Source organism: Sciurus carolinensis, chromosome 11 (assembly GCF_902686445.1).
Source record: "Sciurus carolinensis chromosome 11, mSciCar1.2, whole genome shotgun sequence".
Classification (NCBI taxonomy): domain Eukaryota; kingdom Metazoa; phylum Chordata; class Mammalia; order Rodentia; family Sciuridae; genus Sciurus; species Sciurus carolinensis.
The window spans coordinates 90,848,715-90,870,651 of record NC_062223.1 but is presented as its reverse complement, the minus strand read 5'-3'; the positions used below and the strand labels follow the sequence as shown (position 1 = coordinate 90,870,651).

Genomic DNA, 21,937 nt, shown 5'->3' with positions numbered 1-21,937 from the left:
ACACAAGGCAGCATCTCAATTTTTTTGCATTCCTAAGGGCTGCTTTGTGGCATAACATATGGTCTATTTTTGAGAAGGTTCCATGTGCTGCTGAGAAGAAAGTGAATCCACTCATTGATGGATGTAATATTCTATATATGTCTATTAAGTCTAGGTTATTGATTGTGTTATTGAGTTTTATGGTTTCTTTGGTTGGTTTTTGTTTGGAAGATCTATCTAATGGTGACAGCAGTGGATTAAAGTCACCCAGAATTATTGTGTTGTGGTCTATGTGATTCCTGAAATTGAGAAGGATTTGTTGATGTACAGGGATGCACCATTGTTTGGGGCATAAATCTTTACTATCGTTATGTCTTCCTGATTGATGGTTCCCTTAAGCAGTATGAAATGTTCTTCTTTATCCATTCTGACTAACTTTGGCTTGAAGTCCACTTTATCTGATATAAGGATGGAAACCTCCTCTTTTCTACTGAGTCCATGTGCATGGTAAGTTTTTTCCCTCCTTTCACCTTTAGTCTGTGGATGTCTTTTTCTATGAGATGAGTCTCTTGCAGGCAGCATATTGTTGGGTCTTTCTTTTTAATCCATTCTGCCAGACTATGTCTTTTGATTGATGAGTTTAGACCATTAACATTCAGGGTTATTATTGAGATATGATTTGTATTCCCAATCATTTGACTTATTTTTGGTTTTTAAGTTGGCTTGGTTTCTCCTTTGAGTGGTTTTTCTCTACAGTAGTTCCTCCCTTTGCTGACTTGCATTGTTGTTTTTTCATTTCCTCCTCATGGAATATTTTGTTGAGAACATTCTGTAGTGCAGGCTTCCTTTTTGTAAATTCTTTTAACTTTTGTTTATCATGGAAGGATTTTATTTCATCTTCAAATCTGAAGGTTAGTTTTGCTGGGTATAGGATTCTTGGTTGGCAACCATGTTCTTTCAGAGCTTGAAATATGCTGTTCCAGGCCCTTCTAGCTTTTAGAGTCTGGGTTGAGAAGTCGGCTGCTATCCGTATTGGTCTCCCCTTATATGTAATCTGATGCTTTTCTCTTGTGGCCTTCAAAATCCTATCTTTATTTTGAATGTTAGGCATTTTCATTATAATGTGCCTTGGTGTGGATGTGTTGTGATTTTGTGCTTTTGGTGTTCTGTAAGCCTCTTGTATTTGATTTTCCATTTCATTCTTCAGGTTTGGGAAATTTTCTGGTATTATTTCATTGAATAGGTTGTTCATTCCTTTGGTTTGTATCTCTGTTCCTTCCTCAGTCCCAATAATTCTTAAATTTGTTTTTTTCATGATGTCCCATAGTTCTTGGAGATTCTGTTCATGATTTCTTACCATCTTCTCTGTTTGGGTAACTTTATTTTCAAGATTAAATATTTTGTCTTTATTGTCTGAAGTTCTGTCTTCCAAGTGGTCTAGTCTTTTGGTGATGTTTTCCATTGAGTTTTTTATTTGGTTTATTGTTTCCTTCATTTCAAGGATTTCCATTTGGTTTTTTTTTGAGAATCTCTATCTCTTTGTTGAAATGATCTTTTGCTTCCTGCAGGTGCTCTTTCAGCTTATTGGTATTATCATTTATTGCCTGCATTTGCTCTCTTATCTCATCCTTTGCTTCATGAATCATCTTAATCATGTATAATCTGAAGTCCTTTTCTGACATTTCTTCTAACATACTGTCATTGGATTCTATTAATATAGAATCTAGATTTGTTTGGATAATTTTCTTCCCTTGTTTTTTCATGTTATTCATGTATCTTCCCCTCTAGCAGTGTACATCTGGGGTATTGCATATTTCCCCCTATAGGCTTATAGGGCCCTATAGTTTTCCAAAACCCTTTCTTTATGGGGAGATCAATATTAGCAGTGCCCAATTCAGACACTATGCAATCCTAGAACAAATAGCTCCTATGAGGACAATAACAAAATTGTCATAATAAACAGAATGAGTTAAAATATTATCTTCAGTAAAACAAACAGGTTTGCAATAAGGTCTTCAGTTTCTAATGGAGGACAAAGAGGATGCAGAGGGATGTAGAATTTGGCTGTTAATGGGATAAGAAAAGAATATACAGAAGTTCTAGATAATAGAAAGGGTGAGAGTGTAATCAAAAGAAATTGGACGTTAGCATGCAAAAAAGGGAGAAAGAGACTCTGACGTAACAGTAAACAAAAGGAAAAGAGAGCAAGAAAAGTAAAGAAATAAAAACTTAAAGTTTTTCAATAAGGAGAAAAAAGAAAATATACAGTATAATAGTCATATACTAATGAAACCTCCCAGTGTTCAGTAGTCTGATGCGTGAGAGGTACCTGACAATGAGCTTCAAGTCTCCAGCAGGCGTCTCAGGATGGAATTTTCCCCACCTAAAGATTGGAGCTACGGCTTCCAGCCGTATCCAAGATGGCTGCTCTGGCTTCGAAATGTGGTTGGCAAATGGGGAGCTGCAGCTCAGGGTGTGGCCGTGGTCACCTGGAGGTGCTGGAGGCGGGATACGGTTGGTCAGACCGGGGTCCTGGAGGTCCGGTGTGTTTGATGTGGTTGCGGGATCCTGGAGGCTGGGTGCAATCAGTCGGTCTGGTGTCCTGGTGATAGGGCGCAGTCAGTTGGTCTGAGGGTCCTGGCGGTAGGGAGCAGTCAATCGATGTGAGGGCCCCAGAGGTAGGGAGTGATCGGTTGGGCTGAGGAATCCTGGAGATGGGGCTCAGTCAGTCCAGCCAGGGAGGGGTCCTAAGGGGATGGCTGTTGTCTCAAAATGGCGGCAGCCACGTGTAATCAAACCTGCAGGTACTGCAACAGTGAACTTCCAGGCAACAGCAGGCAGCTGGTGTTCCACTGGCAGTTGGTGATCAGTTTCTACTACAATATTTTTAATGTTTTCTTAATCTGATACTTTTCTTCATTGTGTGCTTAGGCAGTGATAAGAAATTTAGAACACAGAACTTAGAATGTCCTAAAGTATGAAATATTGAGAATAGAATTATAATATTGTGGTCTCTCCTGCCAGAGCTTTTTATGTGGTTGTGTTTGTGGAGAGATTTTAAAGAAAATAGATTTGGGGGTTGATTGTTGTGTATAAATTATTTTCAGAACATAGAACACACAAGCTTATGGTTCCTGTTATTTTTGTTTGACATTTCTCTGTTAATCAGCACGGTGTGTTTTAGTCAGTCTTAGCCAAATCAAATATGATCCCTGTATTTTTCCTTTATGTTTGGAGATTGCAAAGTAATCATCATTGCAGTGTTTACTGAAGTGAAAACTTGTATATGATTTCACAAATGCCTAATAGACTTGAATTAAAGACTGCCAAGTTAAAAAATACTTTGAAAGATTATAAGTGTTCTTACCTACCACATATTTATTGCATTTGGAAGACCAAAAAGATTTTGTCTAGCCCCTTAGCGATAAAGTTATTAAAATTTTAAAGATTTTTGATTTCTTCTAAATATGACACAAGGGGGTACTCTGCAGATAATGCTATGTAAATTTAGGAAGAAAAAGAGATTATTTTTCTTTATTACATCCCCTGATTTCAGTCTCTCTCTCTCCTCTTTTTTTTTAATCTCCCTATGTGTTTCTAATATAATTTTAGAGGACTGCTGAAGTATCAAACTAATTTGGATACCCATCCTCCTGGATGCATCAATCTTAATCGAACCCGCTATCAAGATATTTCCTCACTGGAATATCTCTCAGAACATTTTCATGAACCTTTCCCTGGAGGATTTTCAAAACCAAAAGAGTTTAATGGGAACACATTTGTGAAGATTTGTGTGGAAGAACCCAAGTTTCAAGCTAATTTTCCACAGGTTAGATTAATTGTATGTTTGATCTCTGCAAAAGTCTATGTCTACATACAATCGATCAACATCACATTTAAACATTTTTGACACTGTGCATTTATGCATAAGATATTTCATTACAAGACCTAGTAATCCAAGGCAAAAGACTTATGATATTTGAGACTATAGAAAATTTCTACTTACTAATTTTATGATCTTTGCATACTGTGCTACTAGAATTTGCTACCAAAATACAAAAAATGACAGTTTCCCAGTACACTGAGAAGTGCTGATTGAATAATAAAAGCAGTGCCAAGACAACTACATACTACTAATTATTATTTCATTGTATGTTTTAATATTATAATATTTATATGAAATATCATCAGTGACAAATGGTAACATTAATTTATTAAATGCTTAATATTCTAGGCATTGTGCTAAAATGTTCTGTATTACTAATTTTTTTTAATATTCACAATTATCATTAGAAGCAATTACTATTATCCTCAATTTTCTGATGAAGAAATTGTACTTAAATGCATAAAATACTTGATCAAAGCCTCCAAGTCAGTGAGTGGTACAGGTAATATGCAAACCTAGTTCTTTGACCAAAATACTTGACCTTGGAAAATTTCTCCAAGTACTTAGATTTTAGCAAGGACCTTAATCTTCCCTTGTAGCTGTGGGAACTGCCCACATGTAAATCCTACTCTGCCTCTATCTGTTCTGAATGGAGGTAGGGAATAATGTTGTCAAATTCTACTTTAGAAAGTGAAGAATTGGAAATAAAAAACTAGAATTTGTAGAAGATTTTGGAATAAATGTGGTAGTTTTGTGATTTTACTGGTAATAATCCTCAAGATATCTATCAGAATTTATTATGTCCAAAACTTTTCTGACCTTCACATAATGCTGTGTTATTGGACAGGGTGGGTATGAGGACTGCCATTTTGCTTATGTGGCACCTGGTGCTTAAAGGGTGACTGTTCTAAAGTTTAAGACAGTTACATTGCAGAACTTGCCCTTCCATGTCTATTGTTCACACAATGTCAGGCTAAACATATGAAGAAGAGACCCACTCTGTCTTCATGGAAGGAGGAAGCTCTGGATCAACTATGTAAATAAGATTTAAGAAATGATCATTAAACTAAGATTTAGTTGGAAGCTTCAAAATGATGAGAGTGTGAGGTTGTAGAGGAAGCTTTGGTCCAATGAGCAGCAATGCCCAGTTTAAATTGTTACAGTTTTTACATAAGTATTCTTTTCTGCTCCCATTGTATTATTTAAAAGTAAGTTGTAAACAACATGCCTGAAATGTTACTTTTTTAAAAGAAGTATGTGCATATAATAACATTATGCATATGCATTGTCCATATGTGCATTATTCATATACACTATATGCATTAAAATATCTCCAGCATTATCTTTTTACTACACATTGTGCTGGTGCTTTTTTTTTTTTTTTTTCCTAAAACCATCCTCAGATAAATCTGAGGTTTCAGTTTGCTTTTATATTCTTTTACAGAGAGAGATTGTGTATGCACATTATATATTTTTGTGCATGTATGAATGTAAGAAAGAATGAACATGTACCTATTAATGACGATAATGCCTGGGGTGTGGGTTTGAGGTTGGGTCTCAACAATATTTTATTTTGCACTCTATTTTTGTTTGATTGAATTTCAGTGAACATCTATTATTTTTGACTCATTTTTCTTTGTATTTTATTATTTAAAGTACAAGCTAAAATTTTGTTACCATTATGTATAAATTGAGCTTTCAGGCAGAATACACATACTTACAATCCACGTCTTTTGAAGAATGTTTTCAAAAATTCTCCTTTAGACTTGGCTTTGGATTTCTGGACCTTTGTGCCTGTATTGTGCAGAAAGACTTTATAGGTGTATCCGGAGCAATAAGCCAGTCACCATCGTCTCAGTCATCAGCCATCCATCAGATGTCATGGAAATCCGAATGGTCAAAGAAAATTTTAAAGCACGACCTGGTCAGGTGAGCCAGTGTTCAGCAACTTTTAAAACACCCTTAATTCTTAATTATAAAAGATACAAAAAAAGTACTACACATAGCATATTTGGAATAGTTGAATTTCTGTTTTGGTCATTTAAAATTTATCTGTTTGTTGCTTTTACAGTATGTTATTCTTCACTGTCCCAGTGTATCTGCATTGGAAAATCATCCATTTACTCTCACAATGGTAAGACACTTGCTTCTTGAGTTTAAAAATTTTAAAGTGCAATGCATTTTTATGTACATTTAACCTCATTCTAAAAATTATTCAAGGCTTTTGTAATATCTTGAATGTTCCAGTAAATTTTTTTACAAAGAAATGTATACATTCAGAAACTTTGTGGCTATTTATTTTTCATTAATTTCTAACACATCACAGTTTGCTAAGTAACATACTTCAAATTTATTAAAGATTGTTGATTCAAAACAAAATATATTTTCCCTTTTATGAAGTATCCATCTAGAGAGGTGGAATTTAAGGAAAAAGAGGATACTCTGAGTTGAAGCAGAGGAATTAGAAAATAAGATTAAAGATAAAAAAATCAGAAAATCAAGGCAGCATTGCCCATGTGGAATATAAAATTAGGATCTTGGAGTCTTTAGGACACAACATCAGAAGCCAAGGAGAAGTGCCACGTCCCATTGCTCCTCCAGGTTGTGCCTGTAACCTCAGGATATTCTTTTGCATATTGACAGCAAGGGGTTTGTTGAATACATTTTACTAGCAGACCTTTGGATCTGTGTTTTCAGCTGAATCATGTTTTACTTCCAACAATAATAAGACATTTCTATTTCTCTGCATTCTTATGTCCCATAAACATGAAATTGGTAACATACAAAGAAGATAAGAATGGAAAAAGAAGAAAATACATAAGTAAATTTTAAGAGAGTTGACATAATCTTAGAAACAGAAATTTATTTCAGAAATTAACCTTTCCTTATGTTGAGATTTTATTTTGAAAATTGTTTCCTTACCATAGCATGAAATAGTGAATGTGGCATAAGCAAAGAAATTATTTGCTGAATGCCAAGTACAGACAAGAGAGGTTTTATTATTTTTTTAATAAAAATAACTTCCAACATGCTCGAAAGTAGAATTAGTACATGCAATAAATCACAATGTACCCATCAACAAACACATAGAATATATCTTACTTTTTTGGTATACGCTACCACTAAAAACTTTTACGCTCTCCCTCAAAACGGAAAATGAAAGCATTTCTCACCTACAGTACACACTGAGTAAAGACCTCTAGGTCCCACCTCCTATTAGCCTAGGTCTCTTCTATGAGGGAACATGAGAAACTCCAAAGGAGTGGAGTGTACATCCTGACAGGCTTTAAGCAAGTACCTCATGTGGACTGACCTTTTTAAAATGCAATTGTGGTAAGAGCTGTGGCAGTCCCATCACTGGCTTGAGACATCAGTGGGAGGGAAATTAGAGGGGGAGAAGGGAATGTAAGGAAGAGATAGAAGAAATGAAACCAAAGGTAAGAAAGCGTTGAAAAAGGGAAAACAAATTTTCTGTCAAATAAAATGGTAGTGTGTATCTGTATAAAGGGCACAAAACTTCAGAATTCAATCCCAGCTGTCACTTATTAGTTCTTCATGTGTGAGTATATCTCCTGACCTCCCTAAGTGTCAATTTCTTGGTCTGCAAAATAGTGCTAGTGATACTTATCTAATAAAATAATGTGTGTGCAACCCTGATTACATGGCTGCTGCCCAGTACTTGATAATTATATCACTATTAACTTTGATAATATTAAAATATCTTATTGCAATTTGGATCATTTTCTTCACTTCTGGAATTATACTTTTAAAAAATGTTCCTATCATCACATAATACTTATACATAATAGTGGGCTCATTCTGAAACAGCCATACCTGCATGGAATATAATTTGCTCCATTGTAGGACCCAGTGCTTCCTCTTTCCTCCCTCCCCCTATTTCACTTTTTCCACTTTACTAATCTTCCATGTATTTATTTATTTTTTTAAAGTTGTGCTATATAGATATACATAAAGTGGGATTTCACTGTAGTATATTCATACTTGTGTATAGCCTAATTTGGTCAATTTCATTCTGCAGTTCCTCCCTTTTCTCATCCTTGAGGAGAAACACCAATCCCCTTCTTCATATTCACTGATGTCCCTTCCATTTCATGGGATCCTCACCAACACCTTTTTTCCTAATTTTACTCTATCTTCCGTACATGAGAGAAAACAATTGACCATTAACTTACCAAGCCTGGACTTTGTGAATTGTGCTGCTATGAACATTGATGATTGTGCGTCACTAAGTATGATGATTTTAGTTCTTTCAGAAAATTTCAAGGGGTACCTGAAATCATACTGTAGATCCATTTCTAGGTTGCTTTTTTTTTTTTTTTTGATAATAGTATTTTACTTTTTAAAAAATTATTTCTTTATATTTTTATTTTTTACAGACTGCATTTTGATTCATTGTACACAAATGGGGTACATCATTTTGTTTCTATGGTTGTACATGATGTAGATTCATATCATTTGTGTAATCGTACATGTACATAGGGTAATGATGTCTGTCTCATTCCATGAGTTTTCATACCCTCACTCCCTCTTATTTCCTTCTACATAATCTAAAGTTCCACCATTCTTCTCTCACTCCCCAACCCCCCCCACCCCATTATATATCATCCTCCACTTATCAAAGAAAACATTTGACCTTTGGGTTTTTTGGGATTGGCTTATTTCACTTAGCATGATTTCACCAATTTCATCCATTTATTTGCAAATGCCATAATATTATTATTCTTTAAGGCTGCATAATATCCCATTGTGTATATATACCACAGTTTATCCATTCATCTGTTGAAGGGCATGTAGGTTGGTTCCATAATCTAGCTATTGTGAACTGAGCTGCTGTAAACATTGATGTGGCTGTCTTACTGTAGTATGCTAATTTTAAGTCCTTTGAGTATAAACCAAGGAGTGGGATAACTGGCTCAAAAGGTGGGTACATTCCAAGTTTTCTGAGGGTACTCCACACTGCTTTCCAGAGTGGCTGCACCAATTTGCAAGTCCAGCAGCAATGTAAAAGTGTGCCTTTTCCCCGACATCCACACCAACATCTATTATTGTTTGTGTTCTTGATAATAGCCATTCTAATTGGAGTAAGATGAAATCTTAGAGTTGTTTTAATTTGCATTTCTCTAATTAATAGAGGTGTTGAACACTCTTTCGTATATTTATTTATTTATTTTTAATTTATTTATTTGATTCATTGTAAACAAATGGGGTAAAACTTATTTCTCTGGTTGTACATGAAGTAGAGTCATACCATTTGTGTAATCATACATGTACATAGCGTAATGATGTTTGTCTCAACCTGTTATTTTTCCTTCTCCCCACTCCTCCTACCCCTCTTTCCTCTATACAATCCATCTTTCCTCCATACTTGCCTCCCTCCCACCCCCCCATTATGTATCATCATCTGCTTATCAGAGAGATCATTTGTCCTTTGGTTTTTTGAGATTGACTTATGTCATTTAGCATGATATTCTCCAACTTCATCCATTTGCCTGCAAATGCCATAATTTTATTCTTCTTTATGGCTGAGTAATATTTCATTGTGTAGATATACCACTGTTTCTTTATCCATTCATCAATTGAAGGGCATCTAGGTTGGTTTCACAATCTAGAATTGAACAGCTGTGAACATTGATATGGTTGCATCACTGTAGTATGCTGATTTTAAGTGCTTTGAGTATAGACCAAGGAGTGGCAATGTGAAAAGAGAGCCTACAGAGTGGGAGAAAATCTTTGCCACACATAATTCAGATAGAGCACTAATCTCCAGAATCTATAAAGAACTCAAAAAATCTTTACACCAAGAATACAAATAACCCAATCAACAAATGGGCTAAGGAAATGAACAAACACTTCACAGAAGAAGATCTACAAGTAATCAACAGATATATGAAAAAATGTTCAACAACTCTAGTAATAAGAGAAATGTGAATCAAAACTACCCTAAGATTTCATATCACCCCACTTAGAATGGCAATTATCAAGAAAACAAGCAGCAATAGGTGTTGGCGAGGATGTGGGGAAAAAGGTACACTCATACATTGCTGGTGGGGCTGCAAATTAGTGCAGCCACTCTGGAAAGCAGTGTGGAGATTCCTTAGAAAACTTGGAATGGAACCACCATTTGACCCAGCTATACCACAGAGTGACACTAGCCTCATACAATGAATTTGGAAGGATTCCCTCCTTTTCCATTTCCTAGAATACTTTCAGGAGTATTGGTATTATTAGTTCTTCTTTAAAAGTCTTGTAGAATTTGGCTGAGAATCCATCTGGTCCTGTGTTTTTTGTGGTTGGTAGTCTTTTGATGGCTTCTTCTATTTTAGTGCTTGAAATTGATCTGTTTAAATTGTGTACATCTTCCTGATTCAGTTTGAGAGGATCATATGTCTTTAAAATTTGTCAATGTCTTCCATATTTTCTATTTTGTTGGAATATAGATTTTCAAAGTAGCTTCTAATTGTGTTATGTATTTCAATGGTGTCTGTCATGATCTTTCCTTTTTCTTCACGAATTCTAGTAATTTGAGTTTTCTCTCTCCTCTTTGTTAGTATGGCTAAGGGTTTATCAATCTTGTTTACTTTTTCAAAGAACCAACTTTTTGTTTTGTCAATTTTTTGAATTGTTTCTCTTGTTTCAATTTCATGGATTTCAGCTCTGATTTTAATTATTTCCTGTCTTCTACTATTTTTGGTGTTGATCTGTTCTTCTTTTCCAGGGCTTTGAGATGTAATGTTAGGTTATTTAGTTGTTGACTTTTTATTTTTTTAATGTATGAGCTCAATGCAATGAACTTTTCTCTTAGTACTGCTTTCAGAGTGTGCTAGAGATTTTGATATGTTGTATCGTTGTTCTCATTTACCTCTAAGAAATTTTTAATTTCTTTCCTGATATCTTGTACTATCAATACATCATTAAATAGCATATTATTTAGTTTCCAGGTGTAGGAGCAGTTTTTGTTTGTTATTTTATCATTGATTTGTAATTCCATTCCATTATGGTCTGATAGGATACAAGGTAGTATCTCTATTTTTTTGTATTTACTAATGGTTTCTTTGAGGCATAGCATAAAGTCTATGTTGGAGAAGGTTTCATGAGCTGCTGAGAAGAAAGTATATTTGCTCAATGATGCATGAAATATTCTGTAAATGTCCACTAAGTCTATATCATAGATTGTATTATTTAGTTCTATAGTTTCTTTGTTCAGTTTTTGTTTGGAGGATCTATCCAGTGGTGAGAATGGTGTGTTAAAGTCACCCACTGTTATGGTGTTTTGGTCTATTTGATTCTTAAATTTGAGAAGGGTTTTTGATGTACATAGATGCTCCATTGTTTGGGGCATAAATATTTATGATTGTATATCTTGCTGGTTTATGCTTCCCTTAAGCAGTATGAAATGTCCTTCTTTATCCCTTCTGACTAACTTAGATTTGAAGTCCACTGTATCTGACTTGGTTTCTCCTTTGATTGGCTTTTCCTTTAGGGTAGTTCCTCCCTTTGCTGACTTGTATTGTGGTTTTTCACTTCCTCCTCAAGAAATATTTTGCTGAAAATGTTCTGTAGTGCAGGTTTTCTATTTGTAATTCTTTTAACTTTTGTTTATCATGGAAAGATTTTATTTCATCATCAAATCTGAAGGTTAGTTTTGCTGGGTATAGCATTCTTGGTTGGCATCCATGTTCTTTCAGAGTTTGAAATATATTGTTCCAGGCCCTTCTTGCTTTTAGGGTCTGGACTGAGAAATATGCTGATATTCATCTTGGTTTCCCCTTATAAGTAATCTGACACTTTTCTCTTGCAGCCTTCAAAATCCTATCTTTATTTTGTATGTTAGGTGTTTTCATTATAATGTGCGTTGGTGTGGATCTGTTGTAATTTTGTGCACTTTGTATTCTGCAAGCCTCTTGTATTTTGATTTTCCATTTCGTTCTTCAGGTTTAGGAAATTTTCTGATATTATTTCATTGAACAGGTTGTTTATTCCTTTGGTTTGTATCTCTATGCTTTCCTCAATCCCAATAATTCTTAAATTTGGTCTTTTCATGATATCCACAATCTTGGAGATTCCATTCATGATTTCTTTTTTTCTGTTTGTTTGTTTTTTTGTTTTTTTGCAGTACTGGGGATTGAACCCAGGGCCTTGTGCTTGCAAGGCAAGCATTCTACCAACTGAGCTATATCCCCAGCCCCCATTCATGATTTCTTAACGTATTCTCTGTTTGTTCAACTTTATTTTCAAGATTAAATATTTTGTCTTTATTATCTGAGATTCTGTCTTCCACAAGATCTACTCTGTTGATGATGCTTTCTGTTGAGTTTTTAATTAAGTTTATTGTTTCTTTCATTTCAAGTTTTTTTTTTTTTTTCAGAATCTCTCTTTATCAAAGTGTTCTTTTGCTTCCTGCCTTTGCTCTTTTAACTGTTTACTGGAATGATCATGCATTGACTGCATTTGCTCTCTTATCTCATTCTTTGCTTCACAGATCATTTTAATTATGCAGATTCTAAACTCTTTTTCTGTCATTTCTACTGCCATGCTGTCATTGAATTCTATCAAAACAGCATCTTGGTTTGTTAGAGACACTTTCTTTCCCTGTTTTTTCATATTGTTTCTGTATATTCTCCTCTAGCAGTGAAGATCTGAGGTACTGAAGTTTCCCCCATGCTGGCTTATTGTGACCCTCCAGTTTTCTAGTACCTCTCTTTTGAAGGGGAGATCAATATTAGCAGTACCCAATACAAAGAAAATGCAGCACTGAACCAGATATCCCCTATTTAACATTATTGTAATGAACAGGATGAGTTTGATTATTATTTACATTATTTCTAATGGTGAACGAAGAAGATGGGGAAGGGTGTAGGATGTAAGTGAGTAAATAGAGGTACCTGTCAAAGAGCCTCCAATCTCTGTAGGTGTCTCAGGAAGGGAGTTGCCCTTCCAATGATGGTGGTCACACCCTCAGGAATAATTCAAAATGTCTGCACCAGCCTCCAACAAAACTGGGGAGCCCCAGTGAGGGCACGTTGAGTCAGTGTGGAGCAGGGGGGTGGGGCAGGCCAGAAGTCCTGGTGTCCTTCACCTGTCTGCAGTTGGGGGTTCATTTCTAGTTTTTTGAGAAATATCCAATAATGCACTCCGAAGTGTCTGATAACTTGCAGTCCTATCAACAATGTATGATTATGCCTTTTCTTCCACATCCTTACCAGCATTTATTATTATTATTATTTGTATTCTTGATGTTTGACATTCTAACAGGAGTGAGAAGGAATCTCATGTAGTTTTGACTTTGCATGTCCCTGATTGCTAACAATGATGAACAATTTTTTTTCACATATTTGTTGGCCATTTGTATTTTTTCTTTTGAGAAATATCCATTTTGATTTATTGCTCACTTATTGATTGGGTATTTATTTTTTTGCAGAGAGGGGTGTCTGCATATATTCCAAATATTAATCCCCTGTCAGAGGAGTAACTCAGAAAGATTTTCTCCCATTTTGTAGGCTTTCTTTACCTGCTCTTCTATTCTATTCCATTGATCTTCATGTATATTTTGATGCCAATATTATGCTGTTTTTTTGTTGTTTTGGTTTTACTATAGGTCTCTTGTATAATTTGAGATTGGGTATTGCAATGCCTCTGGCATCATTCCTCTTGCTGAGAATTGCTTTGGTTATTCTGGGTCTTATTCTTCCAAATACATTTTTGGACTATTTTTTTTTTCTAGTTCTATGAAGTATGTCATTGATATTTTGATGGGAATTGAATTTAAATTCTATATTGCTTTTGATAGTATAGGCATTTTGACTATAATAATTCTGGCTATTGAAGAACATGGGAATTCTTTTCATCTTCTAAGGTCTTCTTCAATTATTTTTAAAAATATACTGTTGTTTTCATTGTAGAGATCCTGCACCTGCTTGGTTAGCTTTTTCCTCAAATTTTCTTCCTCATTTCTTTATCAGCAGGTTCATTATTGGAGTATAGGAAATATATTTGTTATTGTATGTTGACCTTGTATGCTGCTACTTTGTTGAATCTGATTTTCAGTTCTAGAAGTCTTTTTTGGGGTCTTGTAAATATAAGATCATGTCTTCAGCAAGCAGAGATAATTTGAGTTTTTTTTTTTTTTCTCTATTTATATCCCTTTAATTTCCTTCTTTTGCCAGATTATTCTGGCAAGAGTTTCAAGAACTATGCTGAATATGAGTGATTGAGTGTTGACATCCTCATCTTGTTCCTGATTTAAAATGATTCAGTGTGATGTCATCCTGAGTTTGTTGTATTTATTCTTTATAAAGTAGAGGTCAGTTCCTCTTATTACTTGTTTCTCCAGTGTTTATAACATGCAAGAGTGGTAGATTTTGTCAGTGGCTTTTTCTGAATGTATTGAGATGATCATGTGATTCTTGTTCTTAATTCTTTTTGTGGTGAATTTTATTTTTGATTTACATATGTTGAGCCAACTCTCTGCTCCTGGAATGAAATCCTCTTGATCATCATGTACTATCCTCTTAATGCATTTTTGAATGCAGTTTGCTAATATTTTATTAAGGATATTTGCATATTTGTTCATCAGGGATATTGGTCTGAGGTTTTCTTTCCTTGATGTGTCTTTGTCTGGTTTGGTATTAGGGTAATATTGACTTTATAGAATAAATTTGGCAGTGTTCTCTCTCTATTCCACAGGAAAATTTGAGGATACTTGATATCAATTCTTCTTTAAAGATCTGGTAGAAGTTGACTGAGAATCCATTCATCTTGGGCTTTTCTTTGAGGACTTTCAATTGTTGTTTAAACCTTAATGCTTGATGTTGATCTGTTTAGGCTTTCTGTATTCTCATGGTTCAATTTGGGTGTTATGTATATGTCTAGAAATTTGTTAGTATTTATCGCGTTCCCTCTGCCCGCAGAGAGAGACACGACAAACGTCTGAAGCTTTGGAAGTTTATTGTGCACAGTCTTCCTTTCTTTCCCTCTTTCTATCCCCTTCTCTCTTTTCTTTCTCTCGCTCTCTTTCCCTCTGCTTAACTCTCGCCTGCTCCGGTCGCTCCGCTTCTCCTGCTCGGCTCACGCCTGCTTTGGCCACTCCGCTTCTCCCACTCGGCTCTTGCCCTCTCTCGCACTCTTCTTCCTCGCTTCTAGTACTACCTCCCAGGAAGTTACCAAGCTTATATACACTTCAACCAATCAAGGGAGAGTACACGAGGTAAACGGCGAACAGCTGTAGGTATAGAATAGGCACACGAGAGAGGCATGCACTAATCACATTGTTAACTAGCTAATACTGTATAGCCAACCGCTTTTGGCTCAGCGCCAGGCGCCATCTTGACCGTGCCCAAGGCTGGGAGTCCCGGGTACCCCAACAAGTATTTTGTAGATTTTCCAGCTTATAGCAGTTTAAATTTTTAAAATAGTTTCTAATGATTCCCTGTATTTCCAAAAAGTCTGTGATGATACCTACTTTTTAATCTATAGTTTTATTGATTTGGGTCCCACTTTGGGTTAAGTTGGCTAAGTGTTTATCAATCTTGTTTATCTTTTCAATGAACCACCTCTTTGTTGAATTAATTCTTTTTGTCTTGTTTCTTTATTATTAATTAATTTCAGCTTCAATTGTAATTTTTTTCTGTCTTCTACTAATTTTGTAATTAGTTTGTTTATCCAGTTCTAGGGCCTTGAAGTGTACCATTAGATTATTTTGGATCTTTCTGCTTTTTAAAAAATATATGTAAACACTTATATCTAAAACTTTCCTCTTAGAACTGCCTTCAGATTGTCACAGAGATTTTGAAATGGTGTAGCTCTTTCTCACTTGTTTCTAAGAATTTTTTTATTTTTCTCTTGATTTCTTATATGATCCTCACTCAAAATTTTACACTTAATTGCCAGGTTTCTATTTTGTTTACTTTTGTTATTGATTTCTAATTTTATTGTATTATGATCTGATATGATGAAAGACATTATCTCTATTTTTTTTTTTTTTTTGTATTTGCTAAGACTTGCTTTGTGTCCTAAAATATTGTCTATTTTAAAGAAGGTTCCATGTGCATGCAGCAAAGAAGAAAGTGTATTCACTTGTTGATGGATGAAATATTGTATAGTGTCTGTTAGGTCCGTTTCATTAATGCTATTTTTTATTTCTGAACCTTATCTGTTTATACTTGGATGACCTATCTATTGGTGAGGGAGATTTTTGAAATCACCCAGTATCACCTTATTGGGGCTCTCTGATTCTTCTCCTGAGTAGGAGTTGTTTTATATGTGTAAGTGCACCGACATTTGGGGCATGAATATTTAAAATCATTTCATCTTGTTGGTGGATGATTCCCCTAACCAATATGACATTGCCTTCTAGGTCTCTTCTGATTAATAGTGGCTCGAAGTCATCTTTGTCAGCTATGAAAGTAGATACTCTTGTTTACTTCTCATCTCCCTTTGCATAATATATCTTTTCATTCTTTCACCTTCAGCCTATGGATGTCTTTGCCTGTAAGATGAGCCTCTTGTAAACAACATATAGTAGGGTCTGTGTTTTAATCTATTCTGCCAATCTACTTTAGTTGGATATTTTAGACCTTTTACATTTAGTTTTATTATTGAGAGATGATTTTTTCCTGACATTTTGATTTATTTGTAATGCTCAATTCAAACTTGATTCTTCTTTGACTTTTCTTCTAGTAAGATTCATCAGTATGCTGGCTCTGATGTTTGTTTATTTATTTGGTACTAGTTATTGAATGCAGGAGTGTTTTATCACTGAGCCACATCCCAGTCCTTTTTATTTTTTTAAATTTTGAGAAAGGGTCTTATTAAGTTGCTGAGGTTTCCACTATGTTGCTGAGACTGACCTTGAACTTGAAAGTTCTTTGCTTCAGTCTCCTGGGTCACTTGAATTATAGGTAGTGCTGGTTTAGTATTATAATTGTGGTGATTTTTGTGTATCATAGAAATTTTTTATTTCATCTTCAAGGTTAGTTTTGCTGGATATAGCAAACTTTGTTGGCACCTGTTTTTCAGGACTTGGTATATATTATTTCAAGACCTCCTGAAGGAGAAGGGAGAGGGGAGTGAGGACAGGAAGATAAAAAGGAAGAGAAAAGGGAGGGATCATGAGCCAAATTCAATTTCTATGTGTTTGAGTTTGTTGGGATGAATCTAACTACTATGTAACCATAAAGCTATAATAAGCATAATAATAATAATAATAATAATAATAATAATAATAATAATAATAAAGAACCTGTACAAAATCATGAACTCCAATACCATGGTGCACTATCCTGTTTTGGTATATATGTGGGATTGTTCTGTTTTTGTTTGTTTTATGAGGAAGGATTTATCACCATGGTTGGAATTCAGTAAGCAATACAAAATACGTTGAGTTGACCTATGTGAATTGCTTTTTTGTAGGTCAAAATTATCTACTATTTGCAATTACATATGACTTAACCTTACTTTTTTTAAAAGTCTGCTTTAAATTTTGTGAAACATTGTTCTCCATTTTTGACTGATTTGTTATTGATTCTATCCATGGCTGACTTTGGGAGGTCTGTATAAGTTTTATTCAGTTCTGTTGCAAACATGGTGAAATACTTTAGAAAATTTTTTTCTTTTTTTCCACATCATCCAGCATTTATTATTATTTGTATTCTTTCTTTATATTGAATTTTTAAATTTGTTCTAATTATTTATATGTGACAGTAGAATGCATTTTGATAAATCATACACAAATGCAGTATAATTTCTCATTTTTCTGGTTGTACATATTGTAGGATCACATCAGTCATGCAATCATATATGTACATGAGGTAATAAAGTCTGTTGCATTCTACTATCCTTCCTATCCCCATATCCCTTTTTTTGGTAAAAATTTTAGGCATATTTTTAGTGCCTCATTGCAATGAAAATTAAACAGTGTTCTTGCTTCTTTAAAATGTGTTTTGGCTTCAAATATATTTATAATTCTCTAAGAGAACAGGTTATAAAATATTAATAGCTTATACATAGAATAAATTTTAGAGCACTTAGCATTTAAATTTTGTTATAAAATTGATGTAAGCAATTCAGAATCATGACCTTATTCTCATAATAATTTATATTACATCTGAGTTTTTTTTAAATTCAAAGCATTTTTGTTTAGTATTTCTAAGTTATGAGGACATACCAGGTGTTTTGCTGCATACCAAGAAAATAGAAATAAATAAGATAAATATCCAATTTTTATAAAACCCAGGTTTTAAATAAGAAATTTAGACTTCTTTATAAAAAAGAGGAATTAACTTTCAATTAAAAAAACAACACAACAAACCTCTCAGCTTTTAGGTTCTGGACTGAGAAATCAATAGAAAATATAACTGGTTTACCTCTAAATGTTACCTCTAAATATTTTCTCTTCCAATTTTTAATTTTTTTCCTTGTTCTGTGTATTGCATATTTTAATTCAATGTATCTCAGAGAGGATCTTTTTAAATCTATTTAGGCTATCCAAGTGTATCCTGTATTTGGGTTCCCATCTTATTTCTAGGGTTTGGAAAATTTTCTGATATTACTGCATTGAAAAGGTTGTACATTTCTTTAGTTAGTATTTTTGTGCTTTCTGTATACCAGTGATTTATAGACTTTGTCTCTTAATATTATCCCCATCTGCTGAGATGATTATCTCCTACTTTTATGCAAGAGATTATTTAGTGAGCTTTTTGCCCTTAAGGCCCACATGCTAAGTGAATATCCCTGTATTGATACTGCCCCTCAATGTATCTTCTGCTGTGCCCAATTACAGCACCACTTTGAGAGAACACACCAAACTCTATTAACTGCAAGCACTTCAGGGCAAAGTCACATACTCATAAACCTCAGGAAAAATAAAAATAAACTTATTGAAAATATTCTCCATATTTCCTCTATTCCAAGTATAAAATTGTGATTAATGTTCTTGAATAGGTTGAAAAATTGGTTACTGAATATAGTAAAATTACTATTATACTATATAGATGTTGAAAAGAGAAGATAAGAAAATGAGAAAAGGAAAAAACAAGATATGTAATAGACAAATACTATGAACCAAGATACAAAATGAAATGAGGAGATTTGAGGTAGGAGTAGATAGTGCAAAGGGAAAAAAAGAGACTAAGAGGAGCAAGTATAAAGCTGCACTAGGAAAGTAAAGATAAAAAGAATGATTACAGTTAATGCTCTTAAAGAGAATAAATACTATCTATTGGGTTGAGGGCTGTAATATCAAATAATGAGGGTGCATGTACTGATTCAATACAAAAAGTAATATTTTAAGATCAAAACTGATGTTCCAACTATTTATGATATTTAATGTCTAGTTGGGGAGATTTCTTATTGAGTCTTCCTGATTTGGATATTATAAGGATTTGGGACCTTTAGAAGATGCTTTAGCTTTACTCTAAGTTTTCCCGGAAATGGAGGTAGTGATTACACTGATACAATTCTAGGAGGCACCCTCTGAATTTTGGTGTGTATCTATTAGTTTTCTGCTGGGTCAGAGGAGATAGTTCCTAAGTGTTTGTGAGTTAGCAGCCAGGTTACCCTCTCATCAGGGGTGCAGTGTTACGTGCCCTCCTGAAGAAAAGTTTCACGTATTCAGCACTGTCAAATCCAGTGTGGGCTCCCCCATGAATACTTTGGAGTGTGTGGGGTATGGCAGACTAAGGTAGAGGTATTGTAGTTTTGTTGATGTGGTGGGAGGTGACCCATAGGGAAGTGTAGGGTCACTGTTCCCTCTGGAGTGCACAGGTAACAGGTTTGTAACAGGGCATGCTGGGTGGTGGGCAGTGGCTGACATCTGTGTGATGCTTCTTTGAAAACTCTTTCGTCAGGTATACTGCAGTTTTTCTCCACTGATTGCTTGGGGTTTATCCTGTTGGTCTGAACTTCATCTACATGAGAATTGAGTTAACTGGAAACTCTGAGACTCCCATCTGAGCTCCTGAGGCACAGGAGCTACTTCTCTGGTTGCTATGGTTTTCTCTGTAGTCAGTGCTTGTTTATCAACCCAGAGTCCCGAATCTGTATACTTGGAGGGTGCTGCATCTGCTTGCTGTTTCTGTTGGGTATCGGGGGCACGTGGTACAGGGCTCAGAGCTATTGCTGTCGTGGGACACTCTGCCTGCTCCCCTGTGCAGAACTTCTTTAATCTGTGGATCCTGCGAATACAGGCTCTCTGTGGGTGGTTTGTGGCACAAAAGACTCCTCCCTGACTGATGTAGATCACTGGGGTCCCATTCTAGTTACTGGAGTAAAGTGTCAGTTGACACATCTGAGCTCCTACAGTCAGTGATTATGGATCACTGTGCACATTTATCTCTGCTGGAGTTTTTTTGTACTGGTAGTGTCTAAGCACTTGGTGACTGTCTGCAGCTGTGGGAGCTATAGGTGAAGGCTCTCTGTTGCCCATCTGAGACATGGAAGACTCCACCATGGCTGGTGCAACTCACCTGGATTTTACCAGTCAGTGTGACTGGACTAGGGTGTCAGATAGTTCATCTGGGCCAGGGCTACTGAGGAGGCTTGGAGGAGCACTGGGCTTGGGTTAGTACTCCCCAGGAATGATTTACTCTTGGGTCAGCTCTACCTACTCTCTTTGTCCAGGACAAGGGAGTGTTCTTGGAGAACAAACATGGGTTTACTGACTACTTGGGGAAATAAGTGTTTGGATTGGTAGAAAGAGGCAGTAGAAATTTTCCTTCCTTCAGTGAAGTTCCATTAGGTGCACAGGGCTCCTGAGTCTCCCTATAGGTAGCCTTCAACAACAAAGGACAGTGGCCCTGGGTTTTGGTTCTTGAAATGGTCTTGTGATCCCTGGGCACTTAGGTTCTGTGTCCAAACAGGCGTGTTTCAGAAGATGCAGATTCAGGAGGACATTGGATGGAATTAAAGATGTTGGATGCCTGGAATGAATAACCATTATGATTTTCCTTCTTATTTACTTTTTTCAATTAAGAAAAGGTTTTTCCCTATTCCTTCTACTCTGCTTATACCAGAATTTCTTAGCAGAGTAGTGATTAAAAGGATAAAGAACAATAGTTGCTGGAGTCCACATCTTCAGTTCTGTTAAAGGAATATTGTTCTTTGAAAATTTTCCAAGAAAGGAGGGATGGGGAAGAAGAAAGAAAGAGAAAGGGAGGGAGGGGGAAATGAGGGAAGGAAGGAAGGAAAGAAGGAAGGAAGGAAGGAAGGAAGGAAGGAAGGAAGGAAGGAAGGCATTTTTAAGGCCTTAAGTTCTTTAGAAAATGCTTCTTAATATATATCACTTTTAGAAATCCAGAGTACCTATTAATATGTCAGTAATCTTGAGAAGTTCTTTAATACAATCTCACTAACTTTTATTCAGTCATTTAACTAACACTTTCTCACTTGCCTGTTTTTGAGTCTTTGCGTAAACTAATATCTTCATCCTGGGAACTAACCCCTTGTTCTTTCCCTATTCACACTCCAAAGCCTGGGAATTCTTATTTATGCTTTGTATCTTGTCTTAATATCACTTGCACTGAGAAGTCTCACTGACCTTTCCTATTATATTGTTTTTTTAAAAAACCTTTTCTTCTTATGAGTGTCCTGTGTACTCTCTTAAACATCAGTGTCATTAAATTATTTGCTGTGTCCTGAGTTCTTCCTAGAGCATTAGATCAGTGAACCCTTTCAGAGATTAATTGGTATCACATAGTCAGGCACATAGTAACCCGATACTACCTGTTTAAAGACTGCCAAACAACTGGTATGTAGTTAGGTCTGGAATCTTACTTGAGAAATCCTCTATAGAGAGTATCTCTTCTCTACCTCTTTCTATTATACTCTTAATTGGAAAATGAAGCTCGAGAAAAGGAAAAGTTAGAGGGTTAAGAAGAAAGGAGAAATGCTTATGGCCAAATTTGCCGTCAGTCAGGGAAGACTTGTGAGTCAAGTTCTGAGTCTAATCATTGAGGTCATGATGCATGTTTCTCTTTAATGGAGACTAGGAAGGAGAAATGTGCCTATGGCTATGGTGAAGGTGGTTGGGCAAGAACCACCAAAGCAGAACTATACAAT

The 21,937-nt window shown here is 35.4% G+C and overlaps 1 protein-coding gene across 4 annotated transcripts in view; it reads left to right on the top strand.

Moving 5' to 3' along the window:
• The window catches only part of Nox4 (NADPH oxidase 4), a 205,105-nt gene that overhangs the window by 103,865 nt on the left and 79,303 nt on the right, over positions 1-21,937 (top strand). For all 4 annotated transcript variants that reach the window (XM_047517045.1, XM_047517047.1, XM_047517048.1 and 1 more), the window contains 3 exons: positions 3,592-3,808; positions 5,630-5,794; positions 5,937-5,999. In XM_047517045.1, coding sequence (XP_047373001.1) covers positions 3,592-3,808; positions 5,630-5,794; positions 5,937-5,999 — 445 coding nt within the window. The remainder of the gene's footprint in view (positions 1-3,591; positions 3,809-5,629; positions 5,795-5,936; positions 6,000-21,937) is intronic.